At 31.8% G+C, this 23,273-nt stretch overlaps 1 protein-coding gene and 1 long non-coding RNA gene across 4 annotated transcripts in view; one reads left to right on the forward strand and one right to left on the reverse strand.

The window, feature by feature from the left end:
- LOC142331562 (zinc finger CCHC domain-containing protein 17-like) overlaps positions 1-15,888 on the reverse strand; it is a 30,762-nt gene extending 14,874 nt beyond the window's left edge. The window contains exons 1-3 of one of the 3 annotated variants that reach the window (XM_075377549.1): positions 15,527-15,888; positions 6,044-6,202; positions 720-802 (exon numbers count right to left, since the gene is read on the reverse strand). In XM_075377549.1, coding sequence (XP_075233664.1) covers positions 720-802; positions 6,044-6,202; positions 15,527-15,565 — 281 coding nt within the window. In that variant the 5' untranslated portion in view covers positions 15,566-15,888. Of the gene's footprint in view, positions 1-719; positions 803-6,043; positions 6,203-10,421; positions 10,611-15,526 lie in introns of those variants that run through there. The other 2 variants (XM_075377550.1, XM_075377552.1) reach the window with 2 other exon arrangements.
- On the forward strand, positions 9,938-22,813 carry LOC142331563 (uncharacterized). Its single transcript, XR_012758043.1, has 3 exons — positions 9,938-10,119; positions 18,580-18,743; positions 22,614-22,813. It is a non-coding gene; the product is annotated as an uncharacterized LOC142331563 (long non-coding RNA).
- Positions 22,814-23,273: the final 460 nt, after the last annotated feature.

Consider the following 23,273-nt stretch of genomic DNA (forward strand, 5'->3'; position numbering starts at 1 on the left):
ACTGACAATGAAATGTGGATTTCGTATTATACACCAGAAAGAAAACGGCAGTCAAGTGAATGGTATCATCCTCAATCACCAACCAGACCAACAAATGACCTTTGTTGCTTGACCAGCCACAGCTATTTGGACGCAAACTGATGGCCACAGTCTTTTAGGGTTGGTTTGGCATGCTACTGATTGATTTCATGCCATTTGGAACGACTATAAATGCAGAAGCCTACTGCAAAACTCTACGTAAGTTACAGCGTGCCATTTAAAATTGCCAACAAGGGTGGCTGACTGATGGCATGGTCTTGTTGCATGATAATGCACATCCACATGTTGCAGGTTCAACACGTGATTTACTGAGAACATTTGGATTGGAAATTTACAATCACCAATCATATAATCCAGACTTAGCTCCATCTGATTACCATGTTTGGAAGATTGAAAGAATTTTTGAGCAGTAAGCAATTCATGGGTGGCGATGAACTTAAAAATGTTGTTAATCAGTGGCTAAATGGACTGGCAGTAGAAGAATACGACGAGGGTATATTGAAGTAGTATAATGAGGTAAGTAGTTTAAGAGAAATAAGAAATATTTATCAAGTTTTCAGAATAAATTTTTTTTACAATGAATCGGTTTTCAGGTATTGGGATAACAAAAATCTAAAGATTTTTACATGTATTAAGAGAAAGATACTTGTAATTATAATTTATAAACAAATTTTACTCACTGTATTTGTACTCCAGTAGGATCCAAATCCTTTCCAGTTCCTTGATTAACAACCTTCATAGATAAAGCTATTTTCCCATCATCCTAAACATAAATAAAATTATTTGCATCATTATAAATTGCTACTTAAAAGAAATTGTATAATTGTGTAATTATTCTTATGATATGATAAAACATACAATATATTTTCATAAATTCATTAAAAAAAACTTTTTTCAGGCATAACACTAATACTAAAATCAATAACAAGAAAACCATAAATAAAAATATGGTATTAGGCTGTTTTAAAAATTGGATAGTTTGATAAGACTTAAATCACAATGTTTTAAAAAAATAAGTCAATAAAAAAAGGTTAACAGTAAAATTTTTATTAAATTAATTAGATTATTGGGCCGTATTTAGAGCCATCAAGAGTCAAGAATATAATAAACCGTAAAGAGCTACTTGTAAAGATAAAATTATGATATAAATAAAAATACAATAATTAAATTTATTATTCTCATCCGTACTAATTATATAGATTATATAGATCATTTCAAGATCAGGAATACATGTTACTCCACAAATAAAAAAAGAAACTGCCTCAGCATTTACCTAAGGAAACTGTGATAAAATTTTGATCAGAGTGGTATCAAAAAAGAAACCATTATAAAAAAAAACTAGAAGTGATTAACGTCCATATTAATTATTTAAAAATAAATGAATAAAATGTGTTTATACTAATACAAGAGCAAATCAAAAATTATCCATATTTTCACCATAACACAGCTTCATACTGCCTTCTGTGCACGCAAACTTAGAGTTGGTACAACTGCGATCACATGTGTAAAATTTGATCCCGATCGCATTATCTGCCTTCTAACTACTACAGTGTAAACATGTTCACTCCACTAGCAGTTTGCACGAAGGAGGAACAATGAGCAGTGATCCAATTTCTCTAGTTGGAGGGTGTGAAAGGGGATGAAATTCATCATAGACTTTTATCACAATATGAGGACAGTGCTTTATCATGAAAAAGTGTTTTCTCATGGATAGAGAAGTTTAATGCTCAGATGAGTGTGATGCATGAAAAGGGAGTAAGGTGCCCATCAACCTCCACCAGACGACAAGATTCAGCAAACTCAAGGTACGGTTCTGACGAATAGGTGAGTTACCTCAATGAGGTAGCATATTATTTGAACATCAGTCATGATTTTGCCCATCAAATCATTCACGACAAGGTCAGCTTCTGTAAAGTCTATTATCAAAGAAGGTGCTGTTGTAAGGCAATACCCGCAGCCATACCTCTCCAACCTTCTACAAGTTGAATTTTGAGGAACTGGAACATCTGCCCTACAGTTCAGATCTTGCTCCCTCTGACTTTCATCTATTTAGGCTGTTCAAGGATGCTTTGCGAGGTCGTCAATTTTCTACAGACTTATGATGTTCAGGAAACAGTGTAAAAATGGCTTCATAACCAACCAAAAACATTCTTCAAACGAATACATATGCTTGTGAACCAGAGGACTTGCATTGACAAGGGAGGTGACTATGTAGAAAAATGATGTACATGTTGAACCCCTACCTTTGTGTAAATAAATTGAAGAACAAAAGGTGTAGGTAATTTTTTATTCACCGTTACATTAATATAATCTACCGACCTCAATATTTTGTGATCAAGTTTGTGGTAGCAACTTAGCCTTTCATCTGGAAGATGCTGGGTTCAAATCCCAGTCAGGCATGGCATCTTTTATTCCCTAAAAATTTCCATTCCAAATTCCCACGCTTAAACTTCAAACTTAGGCGGTATGTATTAATCATTATTAAAAAAAGATGATTCTAATCATTTATTAAAAATCATGATTAACATAAATAAAACAAATTGAAGAATGAATGGATTTTTGAGCAAATATTAATAAAGAAATTATAATATGGCCCGATGCATTCTGTTAATATAGATTACCGTACCCAGATCTGTCATAAGTTAACAGTAGTTACTCAAAAACTGGGGACATTAGAGCTTGGAAATGAAAAATAGACATCCTTCAGTATGTTAAAAGATTCCACATGTGAATGTGGAATCTTAACTAGAATTCTGTACAGAAGAATTCAGAGGAGAGTGGAAGAAGTGTTAGGGGAAGACCAATTTGATTTCAGGAAAAGTGTAGGGACGAGGGGAGAAATTTTAGTGCTCAGGTTAATAGTAGGAGGATTAAAAAAAAACAAACCAATATACTTGGCATTTATAGACCTAGAAAAGGCATTCGATAACATAGACTGGAATAAAATGTTCAGCATTTTAAAAAAATTAGGTTTCAAATACAGAGATAGAAGAACAATTGCTAACATTTACAGGAATCAAACACAAGGGTAATAATTGAAGAACATAAGAAAGAAACCGTAGTAAGAAAGGGATTTCGACAAGGATGTTCCCTATACCCGTTACTTTTTAATCTTTACATAGAACTAGCAGTTAAGGATGTTAAGAATAATTTAGGTCTGGAGTAACAGTACAAGGTGAAAAGATAAAGATGGTATGATTTGCTGATGATATAGTAATTCTAGCTGAGAGTAAAGAGGATTTAGAAGGAACAATGAATGGCATAGATGAAGTCCTACGCAAGAACTATCGCATGAAAATAAACTAGAACAAAACGAAATTAATGAAATGTAGTAGAAATAACAAAGATTTTTACATTGAATGTAAACATAGGAAGAGAAAAGATTATGGATGTAGAATTTTGTTATTTGGGAAGTAGAATTACTAAAGATGGACGAAGCAGGAGTGTTATAAAATGCTGAACAGCACAGGTGAAAGGAGCTTTCATTCAGAAATATAATTTGCTTACATCAAAAATTAATTTAAACGTCAGGAAGAGATTTTTCAAAGTATATGTTTGGAGTGTCGCTTTATAAGGAAGTGAAACTTGGACGATTGGAGTACATTAAAAGAAAAGATTAGAAGCTTTAGAAATGTTGTGCTACAGGAGAATGTTAAAAATCAGATGGTTGGATAAAGTGACAAATGAAGAGGTGTTGCGGCAAATCGATGAAAAAGAAGAATTTGGAAAAATATAGTTAAAAGAAGAGACAGACTTACAGGCCTCATATTAGGGCATCCTGGAATAGTTGCATAGGGGGAGGGACAGGTAGAAGGAAAAAATTGTTCAGGCAGGCAACGTTTGGAATATGTAAAAAAAATTGTTAAGGATATAGGATGTATACTGAAATGAAACAACTAGCACTAGATAGGGAATCTTGGAGAGCTGCATGGAACCAGTCAAATGCCTGAAGACAAAAATAAAAAAATAATGAGATTGCCTACCGCCAATAGTTCTTATTAAAGATGTTTCATATAATCTTTTTCTCAATTTTTGATATTTTCATTATTATTTTTCAACAAAAATGTTAAATGTTTAATCTATTAACAATTAATATGTTTAATAATCATATTTTTTTAGTAAAATACTAAAATTACTATCACTAAAACAGATTAAAATCTACGGTTTTACTTAAGCCTCCCTCTTTTGCTTTTAGGATTTTTATTTTTTTTTCTCTATAATTATTTCTTTTGGTTTTTCACTATTGCTGGAATCATTTTCCCCTGGTTCACTTAGACTACAAAAGATATGGTTCACTCACCTGTTACTGTAGAAGATTCAGACTTTTTTTAGTATAATTTTTTGTAAAATAAATAATTGTTTCTCCTAACCTCTTTGTCTAAGCAATGTAGATTTATTACACTGAAACTTATGTTAATGCAGGTGGTCCAAAAAGTAATGAGACAGCATGTGGAGTCCGGAAAAACTTTTTCTAAATCTAGATTTACATATTTCTTTTCAAAATAGTCTCCCCTTAAGTACAACACACTACTTCCAGAGCTGGATCCACTTTTCAGATTTGACATCCATCTTTCAAAACCACTTTGCATTTTGCCTCCACGCCCTCTACATTCATCTCAAATTTTTGCCCTTTCAGGTCCTTCTTCATTTCTGGGAACAGCCAGAGGTGCAAGGAACTAGATCTGTGCATATGGTGGGCGGGGAACTGTTTTAATCTTTTCCATTCAGAAATTCGCAGACTATCTGAACATGAGGATTAATGAATCCTTCATCATCAAAACAGATGATCATTATCACTTCAACTGTGCTGTGTGAAGCTTTCACTTTTCATGGTGGTGGTGAAGTTGAGCTTTGGGAACTTTGTTGTTTCATCTCAGGGTCACAATGGAACATCCAAGACTTGTCAATGGTTACCACATTATGCAAAAAGTGTGTTCCTTCCTTCTTGTAGTGAACCAACAATTCTTCGGAGAATACATGGTACTCTATTTGGTTAAGCTTTAAGAGCCATGGAACCCAATGACACGCAATGTATCATTTGTATCTGTTCACTTAAGATTATTTAGATACTTTTAAAATTTAAGATACATTTTAAAATGTGTAGCAGTTCCCCCAACTGTCACACACTGATACAAAGTTTTTTTCAGATGATGAAGCTCACTGTGTTTGCCATAATGTTGTTAATTGACATGCTTGGTCAACCCGCACTTGTCATGTCTTTCACACTCTCCCAACAAGCCGAAAATGTGGTATTCCAACGAAAACATGTACACACTCTCCTCACTGAATGTTTCTTTCAACATTTCACATGTTTCAAAAGCTGATTTTTTTAAACTGACACAAAAATGAATTGTGCTTTTCATCATTTTTTTTCCATGGTAGAAACCTGACAAACGTTTCTGTGAACGATTACTAACACTCAATACTACAATAATCAATAAGAAGTTGGTATGGAACATAATCAACAGATCTAGATACTTGTATGCATTCTGAATTGCCACTTTGCACAATTAAAATTTCCCTGCGAAAATTAGTTTCATTACTTTTTGGACCTCCCTCGAATATTGATAATAAACTGCATAGTTTGTTCAAAAAATTCCTATATCCGTCTTAATTTTCTAACGGTTGATGCAAAATGTAAGCATTTATTATTCCATTATAACTACCTTTTCACTCAATAATCATCTCCTTGGTTTCTAAGAGCTGCAGGGGGAGAAGGAGCTCAACAATTTTAAAAATAAGAATTTTAATAATATTTGGGATATTTTTTTAAATTCGATTTAAAGACCTTGTTTTATGTATACATAAATTTTTCATACAGTTAGACCCCTACTAGAGGAAATGGTCTATCCTATATTACTTTTAGGGGCTCTTTTTATTCTGATTAAGTAATTAATTTTTAGCAGTATTTTAGGGTCCTTTTTCACTCTAACTGATGAAATAAATTTAAATGAATAAAATAAATTCATTAAATAGATTTCAATGAAAATATGACAACACTTACCGAGATGCTAATTATTTTACACCAGACTCTGTCACCTTTCTGAAGAACATCAGTCGCATCATTAACCATCACACTAGACAGCTGACTCTTGTGTACCATTCCTTGTACAGATTTACCAGGAATTTTAATGAATGCACCATAATTATGAACATTTGAAACCTGCAAATCATATAATATAAAAATTATGCAATAATCATTCTATGCTTCTAACAAAAACAGATCTCAAAAAGTTACAATTTGTCCAAAAAAAAAAGGCTGCATTATTCTAAAACAAAAGTATAGTTAATAACCGACTTATACTAAAAAAATAAGTCTTACTTACATTCTCTGTTACAGACCAAAAACAGGATGATATCCTGAAAAATTTCATTAAACTGATCCCTGTTGATGTTCTGTTGGTGCTAAATGAAATCGTATACATAAGAGTCTAGTGTAGATCTCGATGTACCGCACTCCTTGTGATTCTGCATTTTTGCTACTGTCCATAAACTCTGCACAAGTTATATACGCTCTAGTAATTGGTTTCCAAAAGATAATTGAGTGATTAAGAGTTTAATTTAAAAAAATTGAAACCTTTTAGATTAGGTTTATCATTGCTAATTAATTATATAATTTCCACTTACCGACTTATTTTTATTATTATGTCCGAGCACTTTTGGATATTAAGCCATCATCAGGAACATTTATGCGTTATGGATTATAATTACATCCTTCACAAATTAATATATTAAATGAATTTTGAATTTTTTAAAAACAAAAATTATAAATGCAATTGACCGTCAAAAGGTAAAAATAATGTTAATGTTGTCCGTCATGTCGGTATGAAGCTTTCAATTGTTGTATTTAAAAAATTCAAAATTCATTTAATATATTAATTTGTGAAGGAAATAATTATAATCCATAACATATAAATGTTCCTGATGATGGATTAATATCTGAAAGTGCTCAGACATAATAATAAAAATGTTGGTATGTGGAAATTATTATATAATTAATTTATATCAATACCAATGGACCACGATTAATAATATCATCGTAACTCAGCCAACAATCACAAATTATAATTATCTCAAGTCTAATACACTCCTTTATAACAGTTAGTAATGTGTTTTTCATTTGATTGTGAACATACTCGAAACAATCTTTTGTTTCTCTGCAAATTCCTACAAAAAACAACTGGTAAAGTAAAACCGTACCCACACTATATTTTTGCCTTGAAAAAAAAACTGTCTATTTCCACGTTCAGCTCATTCCTGCCTATTATTACTGGTTTATAGAGTAACATGTCCGCAAACAGTTCCCTCACAGAAATTTTCCAATCAGTTGTAGCGGCATTACCCATACCAAATTCTTTGTTAAAACACATAAAAATGGTATATTTCTTACTCCATGCGTTGAGAAAATAAACAACTTCTGATTTCAGTTTGCTGGACTACAGTGACGTACCACTCCTTAAAGCTGTATTTAAACATGTAGTACTGTGTGTGTACTGTACCGCTAATGTGTCGTAACTGTCTTTGACTGTCCCAATTTACACATATAATGTGCTTGTACTGAACTCCGATTTCTGTTATTGAAACACTGTGCACATATTCCTTCCATCTTGATTTTCTTTTAGCTCACTAGTACTCTCTCGTTTCTAGACAGAAACATAGTGTCATGGATAAAGACGAAGAGGACGTAATTATTGCCTGTTGCTTATGAGGTCGTAAAAGAAGAACAACAGAAGAAAACAAAAAAAGTAAAAACCTATTGTGAAAAGGTTTTTTAAAACAGAAAAACCATGTTCATAATTTATACAGGTGTAAAGAAGAGGAAGGAGAAGTCCATACAATACTTAATAAATTGAAAGATTCAATTAAGTTCATCAACTATTTTTGAACGAGTGTCCGTGAATTTGAATTTTTAGTGGAATTACCTAGCCTAACCTAACCTAATCTAAGACCAGAACTTACAAAGCAAAACACTAAATGGGGGCGGTGCATTCCACCAGAAGAGAGGTTAGGCTTAATACTGTGGTTTGTTGATTTTTTTAAAATTCAATACAAGAATGTTTCTTACCAACAGTTTATTTATAGGATTGCAGCCATATATTGTTCATTGAGATGTTTTTACTCCGGCAGTTTTTATTCATTTAGTTCTGCATAGTGTTATTTTAATAAAGTTATTTTTTCTTAAATAGTAAAGTTTTATTGTATATCTTTATTTATGTTGTATAAATATTTTAGTTAATAGCTACAAAAACACATTTTTTCATAACTAGCAATTCTTTAAATTATTGCTTTTTAAAAAAAATGAATTCCAAACGGAAATGAGGACAAACAGTACATAGTGAAGCTCGAGAAATAATCTGTAGGGTTATATATAAGTGCGATGAGGAGTATAGCGAGTGTAAAATTGAGCATCCCATTCAGAGAATTCTGAGAGCATCAACATATACTGGAGTTCATGAGCGAACAATATGCAAGATATGGAAGGAAGATTTAGAAGCAGGAGAAAGTGTTCTTACAACTCCAGGGAAAAAGAGACCAAAATATAAACATCATCATCCATCGATGAATTCGATAGAAATGTAATTCGTAATTTAATAGTAAATTTCTACACAAACAAAAAAATAGTTCCTACAGCACAAAAATTGTGGTCATTTGTTCGTGAAGTGATTAATTTTCCTTGGAGTATGGATACATTCAGAAGAATTGTAGAAAAATGGGGTTCAAATGTAAAAGGTGTCAAAATATGAGATAGATTTTGATAGAAATACCAGATACTGTGAACTGGCACGCTTGGTATCTCCAGTCCATTAAATGTCAAAGAGAACTCAGAAGAACTATTGTCAACATTGATGAAACATGGGTGGACAACAACCTTATGTTTGGAAAATGTTGGTAAACTAATGGAGTCGTGGGCATAACTGCAAATCATAGTTGTGCAAACAAACTAATTGTTCATGTTGGCACAAAAAGTGGCTTCATAACCGAAGCAGAACTCGTTTTTCAGGCAGAAAAAGCATCTGGGGATTATCATGGCCAGATGAATACTGAAAATTTTGAAAAGTGGCTGCAAGAAAAATTAATACCTAACCAGCCAAACAATTGTTTCATTGTACTAGAAAACGTGTCTTATTATCATACTGTCCAGCTAAACAAGGCACCCAGAAATTGATACTTGCCCTGTCATGGCATCCTTTTTAACATACAGTATTTTGTAGGTGCACTGGTCATCCTCCTTGAGCAGTATCTCACCATGCCTCAGATACTATCCTTGACTGTCGCAATTGTAACTGCTTAATCAGATTATCCCTTTATTCACAGCTGACCATCATACTAATGGCCTCTTCCCTAACCACAACCCGGAGACAGACACTGTTGCCAGCAGCTAGGCTCTCAATCTTAGGACAGGAGTTAGTTGTTTTTTACAAGTGGTAAACAAAAGATTAAAATAAATTTTGAAATAAAACAGTCAAAACACATAAATGAAATGACTCTTTGGGTCTAAAAACCAAACAGAACATTTGTAAAAGTGTCCAAAAAATGTAACTCTGGATTATGATTATTTTGAAATAGCTGTACGTTCTTTTCCTTGTGGATGAAATAATATTTTATAACAATGAACAAAGATTCATTATGTAAAAAAATAGTAATAAAAATATTGTGGTAATTAGAAATTAGAGCATCACTCCATTCACAGAACGCAATCGCGATAATAACATAAAACAATCTTATAATTAAGATTATAAACAATCTTGTTTATAATTAACAAAAAACAATCTTATCTATATTTTTATAAAAGATAGAATTCCACTTAAAGGTCAAACAAAATAAATCATTAAGCTTTATTAATTTTTTTATCTGTAAGTAAACGAAAAATATGTTTGTTAATTATTGTTCACGCAAATGAACAAAACGCATCAATTAATTCATAAAATTATCATTTCAATATTACAATACGGAAAACACTATCAGTATAAGAAATTGAAGACTTGAATTATATTACAGAGTTATGAGGATAACTTCAGTGTTAAATAAATTATCAAACTAACAAGGAAAAATTTCTTTTCTGCGCAAAGGCTTTTTCGAGTAAGTACTTTCTAACTATATTTTCTACAGAGAATAGGAATCAAAAGAGTTAAGAAAAATACTGTTTATCAATTTATTTACTTTTAGTTTATATTGTTTTATTTATTATTTCTTAAGTTGATAGTTAAAGCTTAGTAAAGTTTTGTATCTTTGTTATTTATTTAATTTTTGTTTAACATTTTTGGAAATAATATTAAAAAAAAAATTAATTAGAAATGCAAATTAATTTATTAACAAAACAGAAAACTAAATCAAAAGTCAAGAGTAGCTTACATCCAGAAAAAATAATTATCTGAACATACCTTTTATTTTTCATAAAAACCATATAATATACTTACTAAACTACTAATAGTAACATGGAGTCCAAGACAACAAGATAACTGCACTTGTAACAACCTGATGGTTTCAAAACATCTGCAATCCTCAAGTAATGTCTTGACTAGTACAATAGCTGATTTACAGCACTAATTTCAAAACTAAAATTACAGTAAATTAATATTTACATTGATCTGGATTTAAACGAACATGTTAACAATATAATTTACTCATTTGGGTTTAATTAATGGAACTGTATATGAATAGTCAACCTGAATCTGGAAAAAATAAACTGCTGAAATAAAACATAGCTGTTAAATGTAGCTAATATTTATGTTGTAGAATAACAACCAACATTTATCACCATATTAAACTAATTGGTTCTTCTAGATCACAAAGTTAAAATATGCTGCGTAAAGCATCTATTATTATACCAAAGTACCTAATGTTGAAACCTAATGTAATGTTGTACCTAATATTGGTTATTTACTTTAGCAGTTAATATTTAAAAAATAAATGCTTAACTGTATTTATACTTAGGTATTAAATATAAATTATCTTTTTTTTTGTGTAGCTGTAGGGAAAATAAATTGATTATACAACTCCATCTATTTGCCTTAGGAACTAAGGAAATGAGCATTAACTAATAGTTTTTATTTATTTATTAAATAATTAAATTACAACTTTAAAATGCAACAAAAAAAGTAAAAGTGAATGTAATAAAATAGGATTGTAAATTTCCATTTACAACTATTAATCATAAATTTATTAACAATTAGCACAATGTTTATAATCTGTAATGTTAGAAAAATTGACATTGCTTTTATAATTAGATATGACATTAGGAAATTATAAACACAAAAACAATCAATGGTCATATGAGGGGTGATTGATAAGTCTTGTTTGATTAATAAACTGATTACTTTGAAGCAACACTAAACCAAACTGTTTTTTTTAAACACCTTATTAAAATATTAGGCTTCTCATCATTATTAAATATCTATTTTTTTATATATATATTCTGTCTAAAGTATAATTTCTCTTAGGGGTTCCTTTAAGTCAGAATGAGTTTTTAACATACAAAGATGGGCTGTCAGATCATTATTTATTTATCATATGATACGTAGATGTGCTGTGTCCAAAATATTATAAGTAAACATTCAAACAAAATTATAATAGGAAAGTATACATCATATATATATAATTACAGATTTCAGTATAGCTACAAACTGACATTTAATATTTTCATCCACTTGACTCCAGGTGGGGTAACACAATAAACATCTTGTGGATCTCCCTGATGCTTGCTATGAATAGTACTTAATTAGATGTTCAACAGTTTGGAGTGACTTACCGTACTCACAACTAACCGTAGGTGACAAACCCCATTTGTTCATACGGTAATTATATCAACCGTGCCCAGTTCTTATGCAATTAAGTCTGTATCATTATCATCTCGGTACACTAAATTTTTTGATTGGCATTTGCACATGGCCTGCCTCTATCCAGTAGCAATTATAGTTTTCATCCCATGCGATCTGCCATTGTTGTTTGACATTCAGATCCTCCTTTATAAGCTTTCGAGCCAGATCCCATGCAGGTTTTCGAGTTTTCAAGCGCCAATTAGTTTATTTAGTGACAGCCATGTTGATTAGTGTCACTGCATTGGTAATCTTTTTCCAAGGTAGAACGAGGGCATTCTGGTACCTGACATGTATAAGGAATATTCCTGAGAAGGAATCTATTTATTGGGAATATTCTCAAAAAAAAATTGGGAATTGTTTTTATAATTTTTTTAGCCTAGATGCACATTGATGTTAGTTTCAATAAATTTACTTAAGCTATGTACACATAGCTTATATACGTATATCTTTCACTTATGATATGATTTTCAGGTCCTATCTACCCAGACATAAAGAATACAACTCTGACCATCTAGATAAATGAATGAAAATGAATTGACAATAAAAAGTGAAAATGCACTTAGATTGAAAACAGGGTAGGATTATTGTTTAGAGCCATTCATAAAAATGTAGTAACCAATCCAGGTACCATCCCCTTAGGTAAACATGTAAATAAGTCCTGCTGTCTGAATCCTACACCTGCCAGTGTCAACCCCAAACCCTTACCCCTTGTATCATTCTACTACTTAAACGGTACTAGTGATCAATACGATGATTGCATAACTACACCAGTTCAGTCAGTAATTTATAATTTCATACATTTTTGTCAGTAAATTGAGTCGCTTCCAAAATTGAGGCGTTTATCAAGATGCGATGTCAGTATCTTTGCTGGTTAGCAGGTTGCCTCATACAGATAACTTGGTTGTTTAAATTCAAGTGCGATTAGTAGTTTCATGTATATTGTCTTTAAATTTGTGCTCAACAGTTCTTTGCTCCACATTTTTTTAAGAAATCTGTATGGGAATACTTCAAAACAATAGTAATGAACAAAAAAGAGGTGTTTATATGCAGGTAAGAACTTCATATATCATTATTAATGGTTAATTTTACCCAACAGTGTAGGCAAGTTACAAATATAGTGAACAATCCTAAATTTTTAATTGATGTAATTGATGAATTGGTAATTCATCCACCATAAAGGTTAATTTATGGTTTGAATGTTATATCTGTTAGAGTAGTTGTATGAATAACCACTGGAATTAATTTTTTTAAATTATTACATTAAAATAGTTAATCAAATTATAATAGTTAATATCCAGTTATTGATGCGTTACTGTGTACCTTTTGATTATTTTATGAAGACTAAAATTATATATACATATGGCATAGACAACATAAACACAAATTTACCAAACACAACATATGATTCATTTATCACATATTCAACAACATTTATGCTAAACAATGTTATGCTAACTTATTTTGGTATCTTTTAAGGTACTGCGGGCATATGTTACCTTCAGAAGAATGCTTCGAAAAAACACTCGTTTGAAAATGTTTCTAAATAAGAATAGATTCAAAACAACAATTTTTATATATATGAATAAACATTTAAAATCACCTGCACTCAGTAAGGAAGATGCGGATGTCGAGGAACCTAAGGACATAACTCTATCTACATCAAGGAGCAGAAGTCCCCTATCCTTTTATTCACTTGTGACATGGGTCCACCACTAAATTTATATTTATTCTTACACTCTTGTATATCCACCTAACAAAGAGGGAAGTTAATATTTCTTGCCAAAGTGTGAGGTTTTTGGGGTCCCAAATTAATATTGTTTATCGTGAAGGCACCATGCTCTAGAGTAGTCAGTTTACTAATATAAATTATTAGTTTCAGGTGAAAGCAAACATTATGATGGCCACAAGTTATATACATTACTGGAACACCATTAGAAACTTTTGAGCACAAGCTATTTAAGGAAATGTTTTCAGTATTTGAGGCCTTCATTCATACCACCAAAAAGGAAGTCATTATCTACTATTCTCTTAGATGCGCAGTGCAAATGTATGATGGGTTGGGTTGATGTTCAGAATGTCATCGACACATCTGAAGAATTGCTAGAAGAATTGATTGGAGCAACATTCATAATGAAGGTATTTTCAATTTCAAGATTTCCACATCAGTATGTCTGAAGCCTGTCTTCAGTAAGTTGGTGAATGCAGAAGAAAACAGAAGGCACAATTCCAACTACCTCAGTTCTCATATTCAAGACATCCTAGACAAGTCCATAAAATTTTTGGTATTGATGAGAGGTAATGCCAGAAATTTAGAAAAAGCTTTTGAAATTGCTCAAGAGAAAAATGCACAGCATTTTAATGTGTCCCTTGATCATACTTTACATTTAACTAGCAGGAAAGCAGAAAGGGTCAAAGCTACTTTGGGAAGTATAAACAAAAACTACATATCATTAAAGCTTCCTGGTAAAATGGGTTCGTGTAGAAAAAATAACTTTATTGTTAAAACCAATAAGCAATGAAATTCTTTTTCTGGATGGTGAGAAATAGTTAATTCACAAATTGTATAGTATTTTAAAGAATGTATAAAAAGATTTTATTGGTTTTTTACTAAACAGCTTTCCTCAAGTGTGTAACAAAACCATTTTTCAAAAATATTTTTGTGAAAGAATTAAGACATGTGTGCGTCCAATTCACTTCACAGCTCATTTATTTAATCCAGTCTCCTAAGAGTCAAACTGCGCAGCTAAAGAGTTAATTGACGGAATGTAGTTCATTGCAATGGCAACCCTCTCAAAAAAGTGAATCAGAAGATGATGACTTAGAAGAAGGCATTGAAGGCTAGTTATGTATTAAGAATGAGGATGAAGTGTGTGTGTGTGTGTGATTTAAATTGATTGTACATTTGGTATATTTGTTTTTTTGTTTGTTTATATACAACATAATGTTCAAGTATGCTAAAATGAAGTCTCCCCACTCTCTCTGTATATGTGTATGTAACATCAAGTTTGTTAATGTTAGTAGATTTCTGATTTGTGTGGCGATTTATAAATGTTGACAATATTTTTCTGAAGAGGTTTTTGAAATTCTCACTGAATTTTTATTTAAAACTACACTACTACTTTGTATTAGGTTTGGTGTGTCTTGCTTATAGTTAAATAAACAAAACAGCCTACAAATTGAATTTTATTGTTCAACAATAAAAAAAAGAGTTTTATGAACACAATAAACATATAAATTTTCTTGAGCTCACCATAAAGAATTTTCAACAAAATATACAGAAAATCAGAAATGACAAATACAGTAATTCTCATTCATAAAACCTCAAATTACCCAACCTCACATCAATTATCTGCTTTCATCAGTATTAACCACAGCCTATTCAACACACCCATTTTACGAGAAAACCACACACTATAGAATACTCAACACTAAATTTGTATATGTACACACACCATAAAAAAAATAAAAACCAAATACATCAATACAGAATATAGCTAAAAAATGTTAAAAATCTGATATATTTAGTTTTGAGAACAACAAACAATGCAATCATTACACTAAAACACAATCACCAATCAAACAGTGTGTATGGATTTTACATCAGATCAACCATAAATAAAGTCGAAAAATGTTTATATCAGCTTACAATTAACAGTTACGTTACTAACCTCTCCTAGAAATATCGAGTTAAGATCAGTTTTATCCATCAAAACAAATTGATTTTCCTCAAGTAACAACACGATTGGTAAAATTCTTTTTCTAAACGGTTATTTACTTCAACACTACTAGTAATATCCTTCTTTTAACATTACACAAACATTACTTACGCCTAAGATAATTAGTTTTTCAAGTATCACTGTATGGGTGATACGACACGATATATGATAACATGTCTAATAATTCACGGCACAATATGTTCAAGGCGGCATTACTTCTCAAATTAAATGAATTTTAAATTATTAACGTCAATATAGCAAACAAGTGCAGCAACTGAATTACTAACAAATAATCTCACTCAATCGATATTGAAATTAGCGTTAACAGTTCGATAAGTCGATAGATTGCTACTTCAACATTACTTTTAAATCGATACAAATAGTAAGGAATATCAAATCTTTCTTTTTTTGGTTTTACGTAGGCGGTGGCCAAAAAATCTGCTCGCAGATACCACAACATACGTGATTATGTCGGGTTGCAGACAAACCGACCCGGATCGATAAGCCATTTTCGGCATCACTCGTAACATGCCGCCAGACGTTAGGAGATGAAAAGCCATGCCGCACAGAATGTAAACCACAATGATTCCCAGCCCGGTGACCAGGCAATCTACTACTCAGACATAAGACAAGACTTAAAGAGCGTAGATGTCTTAGCCACTAGACTTGAACGAACCTGTATTCCATTTCAGGCGTTGAACTTAAGTAGTCCAAAGCCTCACGCAACTTAGAAGCCTGTTTCCTGAAAGAATAATGAACAGTAAGGCTCGACTGCATTCAAACATTACTTGCTTCACTCACACTTGCACACCCATCTACACTGTGGTTGTTCTCTGTCCGAGTTCAGTGGAGTCCTGACAGCTTCTTTGACAGAGGCAACCCCAAAGGACCCCCAATGCCTCAGCTGTCCACCTCCCTCAAGTGGAGACACATCCATACCGATCTTCTTCCCTCTTAGAATGTAACACATCATGGACAGAGCATTCCAACCGGACTCTGAGAGGAGCACCCACCCCACAAATGTATCCCTTGTCGAGTGGCTCAGTGATGTTGCAGCAGAGCCGTCTCTCCTTCTTCCATCGAATGTATTGAAATTTCACACGTACAGGCATGTCTATAGCCCCACAATATTGACATACACATCTATCTGAATCTATAATTTCAAATAGAAAAGTTTAAAAAAAATAAGTTTGAAAGTTCTTTTTTTACATTTTAATTTAAGAAAACAAAAGCTAAAAAAGAATTTTAGATACTTTGGTCTTGAAAAGTCTCAATGAAGTAGGTTTTGAGAGGGTCTCTGAAAAAGTACTTGTTTAAACCGATTAAAAAAGGATATGGTTTTTAATTCGCTCCATATGCATTCATTTTATGTTGTATACTTCAAGCCTTACTTTTCTTATGGTTATTTATTAATTTTAATTTGTTATAGAGAAAGTTTTACCTCTTGTAAGACTATCCAGATAACTTATAAAATATTTTTTTAACAAAACTGTTACTTTGTTACAAAAACAATTTGCAGACTTTTAAAAACTATTTTTATACTGGATCAGTGATTAGTACTGTTTATAAAAACTGTTTCAAGAATTCTGAAAATGGTCTCCCACATAAAAAAAATCAAATAAATTAAAAACTTATATCAAAATATGTCCAGAAACACTTAGTTCATGGGCTATCTATTATTTTGTATTTTTATTTTACTACAGTACCTAGAATGTTACTTGTTTAAAAGCAATGAACCTGATCTCTCTCATTTCTTTTCAAAATGGCGGCCATGTCAACTTTTTAATTATTAACAATTTAATAAACCAGTGGTTGCAAAGATATATTATTCAAAAACTGATAAGCGTTTTATGACAGGAAATGACATCTTATTTATTCAATTCTGTTCATACATAACAAAGTTACGGCAAAAATTCTTGAAGTGAGCCACTCTAGATTAAAAATCCAGTTTTCATTTCCTCCTGAATAAAATTAAATTATAATAATTTAATAATGATAATAATGCATAAAATAAAATATTATTGAAATATGAAAATATAATAATAATATTAATATTGAAAAATAATTTGTATTTTTACTTTTATTTAATGAACAGACACTGGTTTTTATACAAACTGTTTTTTCCATTTAAAATTTATTTAACAACAATAAATTGTAACTGATAATAAAGTATTAATAAAAGAAACTAAGGTAGCTGTTCAAAGTGATAGTCCTCATTCAAAATATATCCATCCAGGTGTTTTTTCATCAACTGCTGGACTCTTTTTCAAAGATGCCAAGGTGTCTGACAAATCCTCTCAATGCCATTCCCAATTCTTCTATGGTACCTACAGGGTAGTTTTATATGAATGTCTTTAAATGGCCCTATAAGAAAAGTCAAGAGGATTGAGATCAGGAGACCTTGCTACTGGGCATGAATATGCTTCATTTAGGTGATCTTGAACTTGCAATCTGTAATGAGCTGGAGCCCCATCCATTATGAACCTCATTTTGTTGTATGTTTAGTGACAAATCTTCATGTAAAAGTGGAAGATGAGCCATCAAGAAATGTAAATATCTTTTACTATTAAGCGCTTTAGGTAAAAAACAGACAAACCACACAGAATACCAGCCCAAATGTTTACATAAAACTGATATTGGTGACAGTTCCATGAAATTACATGAGGGTATTCAATTCACCACATGTCCATGTTAAGAATGGTCCGAACTTGTAAATTCAGCTTCATCGGTAAAGAAAACATCCCTCAAAAAATTCAGATTAGTACAGTTCCGGATAAGCCACACTGGCATAGCCGAAGATGGCAAAATCTTGAGGTAAAATAGCTTATACTCAATGTTAAGTGATAGAAATTGAGTTACTGCTTGTTCAAAACCTTCAAATTGTTGCATTACTAACACTGAACTCCAAAGCCAGCTCTCTGTAATTTTTTTGAGATTGTTAGATATTTCATCTAACACATCCTCCTTGAATGCAGGTATTAAATGTGATCATCTTGATTTTCCAGGTTTTAAGCTTCTTGTGTCTCTGAGCTATCTATGAATGGTTGGAAACATTGTGTGAGAAGTAATCACTTGATTGGGAAAATGTTTTTGTTATAACCATCTCGCCTCAAGGATTTTACATGTAAAACCATACATTAAATGCATATCAATCATCAACCACTTCTAAGTAAGTATTATTATGATTTACATTAACTGCCATAGTGAATAAGATAATGGTACAAAATAATTAACTTGTACAGCACAGATCGATGTATTCACTTGGTCAATAGCAAAAGACAAATTGGGTATTAGTTTTTATTTACATTTACAACAATGACTAGTTAATTACAATATCTGTTTTAATATAAAAATTATTTTCCAATATTATTTATTATATTTTCCTCCCTCTATGAATCATGAGACCTTGCTGTTGGTGAGGGGACTTGATTGCTCAATGATACCAAGTAGCTGTACCGAAGGTGCAACCATATCGGAGAGGTATCTGTTGAGAGCCAGACTAAGGAATGATTCCTGAAAGAGGGCAGAAGCTCTTTCAGTAGTTGTTAAGGGCGTATGTAGGTCAGAACGACTTAAACGGCCACAACATCATCACTCAGTCCTCTGAGTACTGCGCAGCTGAAAGCAATGGAAAACTACAGTTGCTTTCTTTTCCAAGAAAATGTTGCTCTCTGCATTTTCATATAGCAATGATGGAGGCACCTTCCTTGGTAAAATAGTCCCCTGTTTGGATCTCCAGGTGAGAACTACTAAGGAAGGGGTCACGAGAAAATTAAAAAATAACATTCTACAAGTCAGAGCGTGGAATGTTAGAAGTTTAAAAAAGGTTGGTAGGTTAGAAAATTTAAAGAGGGAAATGGATAGGATAAATGTAGATGTAATAGGAATTAGTGAGGTTTGATGGGAAGAGGAAAATGACTTTTGGTCAGGTGATTTTAGAATAATTAACTCGGCTTCAAATAACAAGCAGGCAGGAGTAGGTTTCGTAATGAACAAGTAGATAGGGAAGAGAGTAGAGTATTTCAAAATGCATAATGACAGAATCATTGTAATAAGGATAAAATCAAAACCTAAACAGACAACCATTGTAAACATCTATATCCCTACAAGCGCCCATGATGATGATGAGGTAGAGTGTGTATACGAAGAAATTGATGAAGCAATTAAACACATAAAAGGAGATGAAAGTTTAATAATAGTTGGAGATTGGAATGCAAGCATTGGAAAAGCCAAGGAAGGAATTATGGTGGGTGAATACGGGCTGAGCAAAAGGAATGAAAGAGGGCAGCGACTTATAGAGTTTTGCATGAAGTATAATTTAGAAATTGTCAACACCCAATTTAAAATTCATAATAGAAGAATATACACTTGGAAAAAGGCAGGCGATACTGTAAGGTATCAAAATAGACAGAATACCTGCAGAATTACTGTGCAGTGCAGGTGAGAACGCAATTGATAGATTATACAAACCGGTGTGTAATATTTATGAAAAAGGGGAAGTTCTGTCAGACTTCAAAAAAAGTGTTATAGTCATGATACCAAAGAGAGCAGGAGCAGATACATGTGAAGAGTATAGAACAACTAGCTTAATTAGTCAGCATAAAAAATCTTAACTAGAATTCTGTACAGAAGAATTCAGAGGAGAGTGGAAGAAGTGTTAGGGGAAGACCAATTTGGTTTCAGAAAAAATATAGGGACAATGGAAGCAATTTTAGGGCTCAGATTAATAGTAGAAGGAAGATTAAAGAAAAACAAACCAATATACTTGGCATTTATAGACCTAGAAAAGGCATTCGATAACGTAGACTGGAATAAAATGTTCAGCATTTTAAAAAAATTAGGGTTCAAATACAGAGATAGAAGAACAATTGCAGCGACAGGAATAATTGAAGAACATAAGAAAGAAGCCGTAATAATAAAGGGAGTCCGACAAGGATGTTCTCTATACCTGTTGCTTTTTCATCTTTACATAGAACTAGCAGTTAATGATGTTAAAGAACAATTTAGATCCGGAGTAACAGTACAAGGTGAAAAGATAAAGATGCTATGATTTGCTGATGATAAAATCTAACTGAGAGTAAAAACAATTTAAATGAAATAATGAATGGCATGGATGAAGTCCTACGCAAAAACTAATGCATGAAAATAAATAAGAACAAAACGAAAGTAATGAAATGTAGTAGAAATAACAAAGATGGTCCACTGAATGTGAAAATAGGAGGAGAAAAGATTATGGAGGTAAAAGAATTTTGTTATTTGGGAATTAGAATTACTAAAGAGGACGAAGCAGGAGCGATATAAAGTGCCGAATAGCACAGGCGAAACGAGCCTTCAGTCAGAAATATAATTTCTTTACATCAAAAATTAATTTAAATGTCAGGTAAAGATTTTTGAAAGTAATGTTCGGAGTGTCGCTTTATATGGAAGTGAAACTTGGAAGATCGGAGTATCTGAGAAGAAAAGATTAGAAAGCTTTTGAAATGCAGTGCTACAGGAGAATGATAAAAATCAGACGGGTGGATAAAGTGACAAATGAAGTGGTGTTGTGGCAAATAGATGAAGAAAGAAGCATTTGGAAAAACATAGCTAAAAGAAGAGACAGATTTATAGGCCACATATTAAGGCATCCCGGAATTGTCGTTTTAATATTGCAGGGACAGGTAGAAGGAAGAAATTGTGTAGGCAGGCAATGTTTGGAATATGTAAAACAAATTTTTAGGGATGTAGGATGTAGGGGGGTATACCGAAATGAAATGACTAGCTAGATAGGGAATCTTGGAGAGCTGCATCAAGCCAGTCAAATAACTCAAGTAAAAAAAAAAATTATATTTCCATGATTTTAATATTTTATTTTATTGTAAAATTTTCAATACTATTAAATTACAATTTATTACATGAAACATTAATAAAATTATTCCACTTGAGATCGTGTCGTGTTATTTAATTTTATTCGGGAGGAAATGAAACAGGGTTTTTAAGCTGGAGTGAATCACTTCAAGAATTTTTGTCATAAATGGAATGACGTAAAACTGAGAACAGTAATAACACCAGTTACTAGAGATGGTTACAAGATAGCCTTAAACATTTGGAAATAATTAATTAAAAAATGTTTCATTTAAAAATTTATTCAGTTTTTCATTTCAAAAAATATAATTTTAATATAATGATTTAACTAATCAGGAAATAATCAGATTTTTAGGAAAATTGCCATCGATTCATTAATGGCCTCACAAGTACAGGTGTTAAAATTCATTAGCACCTGACAAAATAAGATACATCCATCATAACTATACAAAAAGTCACCCAAACTACTAGAACTCATAAAACCAAAAACTTTTAACAAAAAAACAAATTATATCACTCTTGTCACCAAAAAAAATAACACAAATCATTATTAACACTTTGACGTTAAGTAATAACGTATTTGATTACATTCCCAAAAATATCATAATAGCATTAAGAAAAGATCCAAACTACACAAAACACCAATATTCAAAACATTCTACAAAAACGGCAAAAATGGTTGTTTAAGCATGTCTTCTTGAATCACTGTTTATCAAGCCGGTCTAACATTCCTATACGCTTCATCATAAATTACCAAAATGCTCGACATAATAAATCTATACAATATTATTATTAAGAAACAGAAACACACTCCTTTTTTAAAGACTAACACATATGAAAGTATTACATTTCAGAAATTATAAACAAACCAAATTTTATTACAAAAGCAAAATTTCTTCACATTTCAAAATTAAGATTATACACAACCTGAAATTTTTCTGTGAGGACTAGATACAATATCCCCGTAATATATATACATACTTTCAGATTGCACAATGTTCTACATTATTAATATAGGATGCAATGCAAATGATACAATGAGGACTTAAAAGCCTTTCACAACAAAATAGAATCAACATATTCAATGATATAAACAACCTTAATATTTGATATATACTCAAAATCGGATCAAACTTGTTAAAATAAGTTATAGTTTTATATACTGTATTTACTCTTGTTTTAAAATTTTTTCCAGTTTCCTGATTGCACTTTCATCATGACAGTGATAAACTACGCATAAATGATGTAAAAGTTACACTGGATTACAAAAAAAAAAATTGCTTTTCTATTATGTACATTCAATAAGGTATGTCTAAGTATTTTTTTGCGCCAATTTCAAATCTGGAAATCAAAATTGCATGGAAGGCAGGGATTTTTTTTAGTAATAAAGATTTAAAGGAGGCCTGATTTTTTTGGGAATTATGTATCCTAATATTTGATTTTCCTTAATTTTCACTTGTATTCAGCATATGGAATGACTGTTTAGTATTTTGCAGTAACTGGTAAGCATATTCAGGCGCAGTTTTCCCTGGTAATTTGTGTTAATCATTGATAAATTCTGGTGAAAGCATCACAATATTCATCACCAAGTTAGGTAAAAAAAGTTCAAATATTAATGCAACATGTGTATTTTTTGAGGCAAATTGCATCCTTACTTTTTATAATTTCCGAGAAGTTCATTCACCCATGATGCTTTCTCAGATTCATTTAAACTTCTTTTAAAGTCTGCTTCATTTTTAACTTGTATGTCTGGGTCCAACAGAAAATTCTTCTTTTGATTTTTTAGGGTTCTGTGTTCCCATCTTGGAAATCTGTATCAGATTACTTTCTAAATTACCATAATCTTTTCATCGTC

This window comes from Lycorma delicatula, chromosome 10, assembly GCF_047948215.1.
Source record: "Lycorma delicatula isolate Av1 chromosome 10, ASM4794821v1, whole genome shotgun sequence".
Lineage (NCBI taxonomy): Eukaryota > Metazoa > Arthropoda > Insecta > Hemiptera > Fulgoridae > Lycorma > Lycorma delicatula.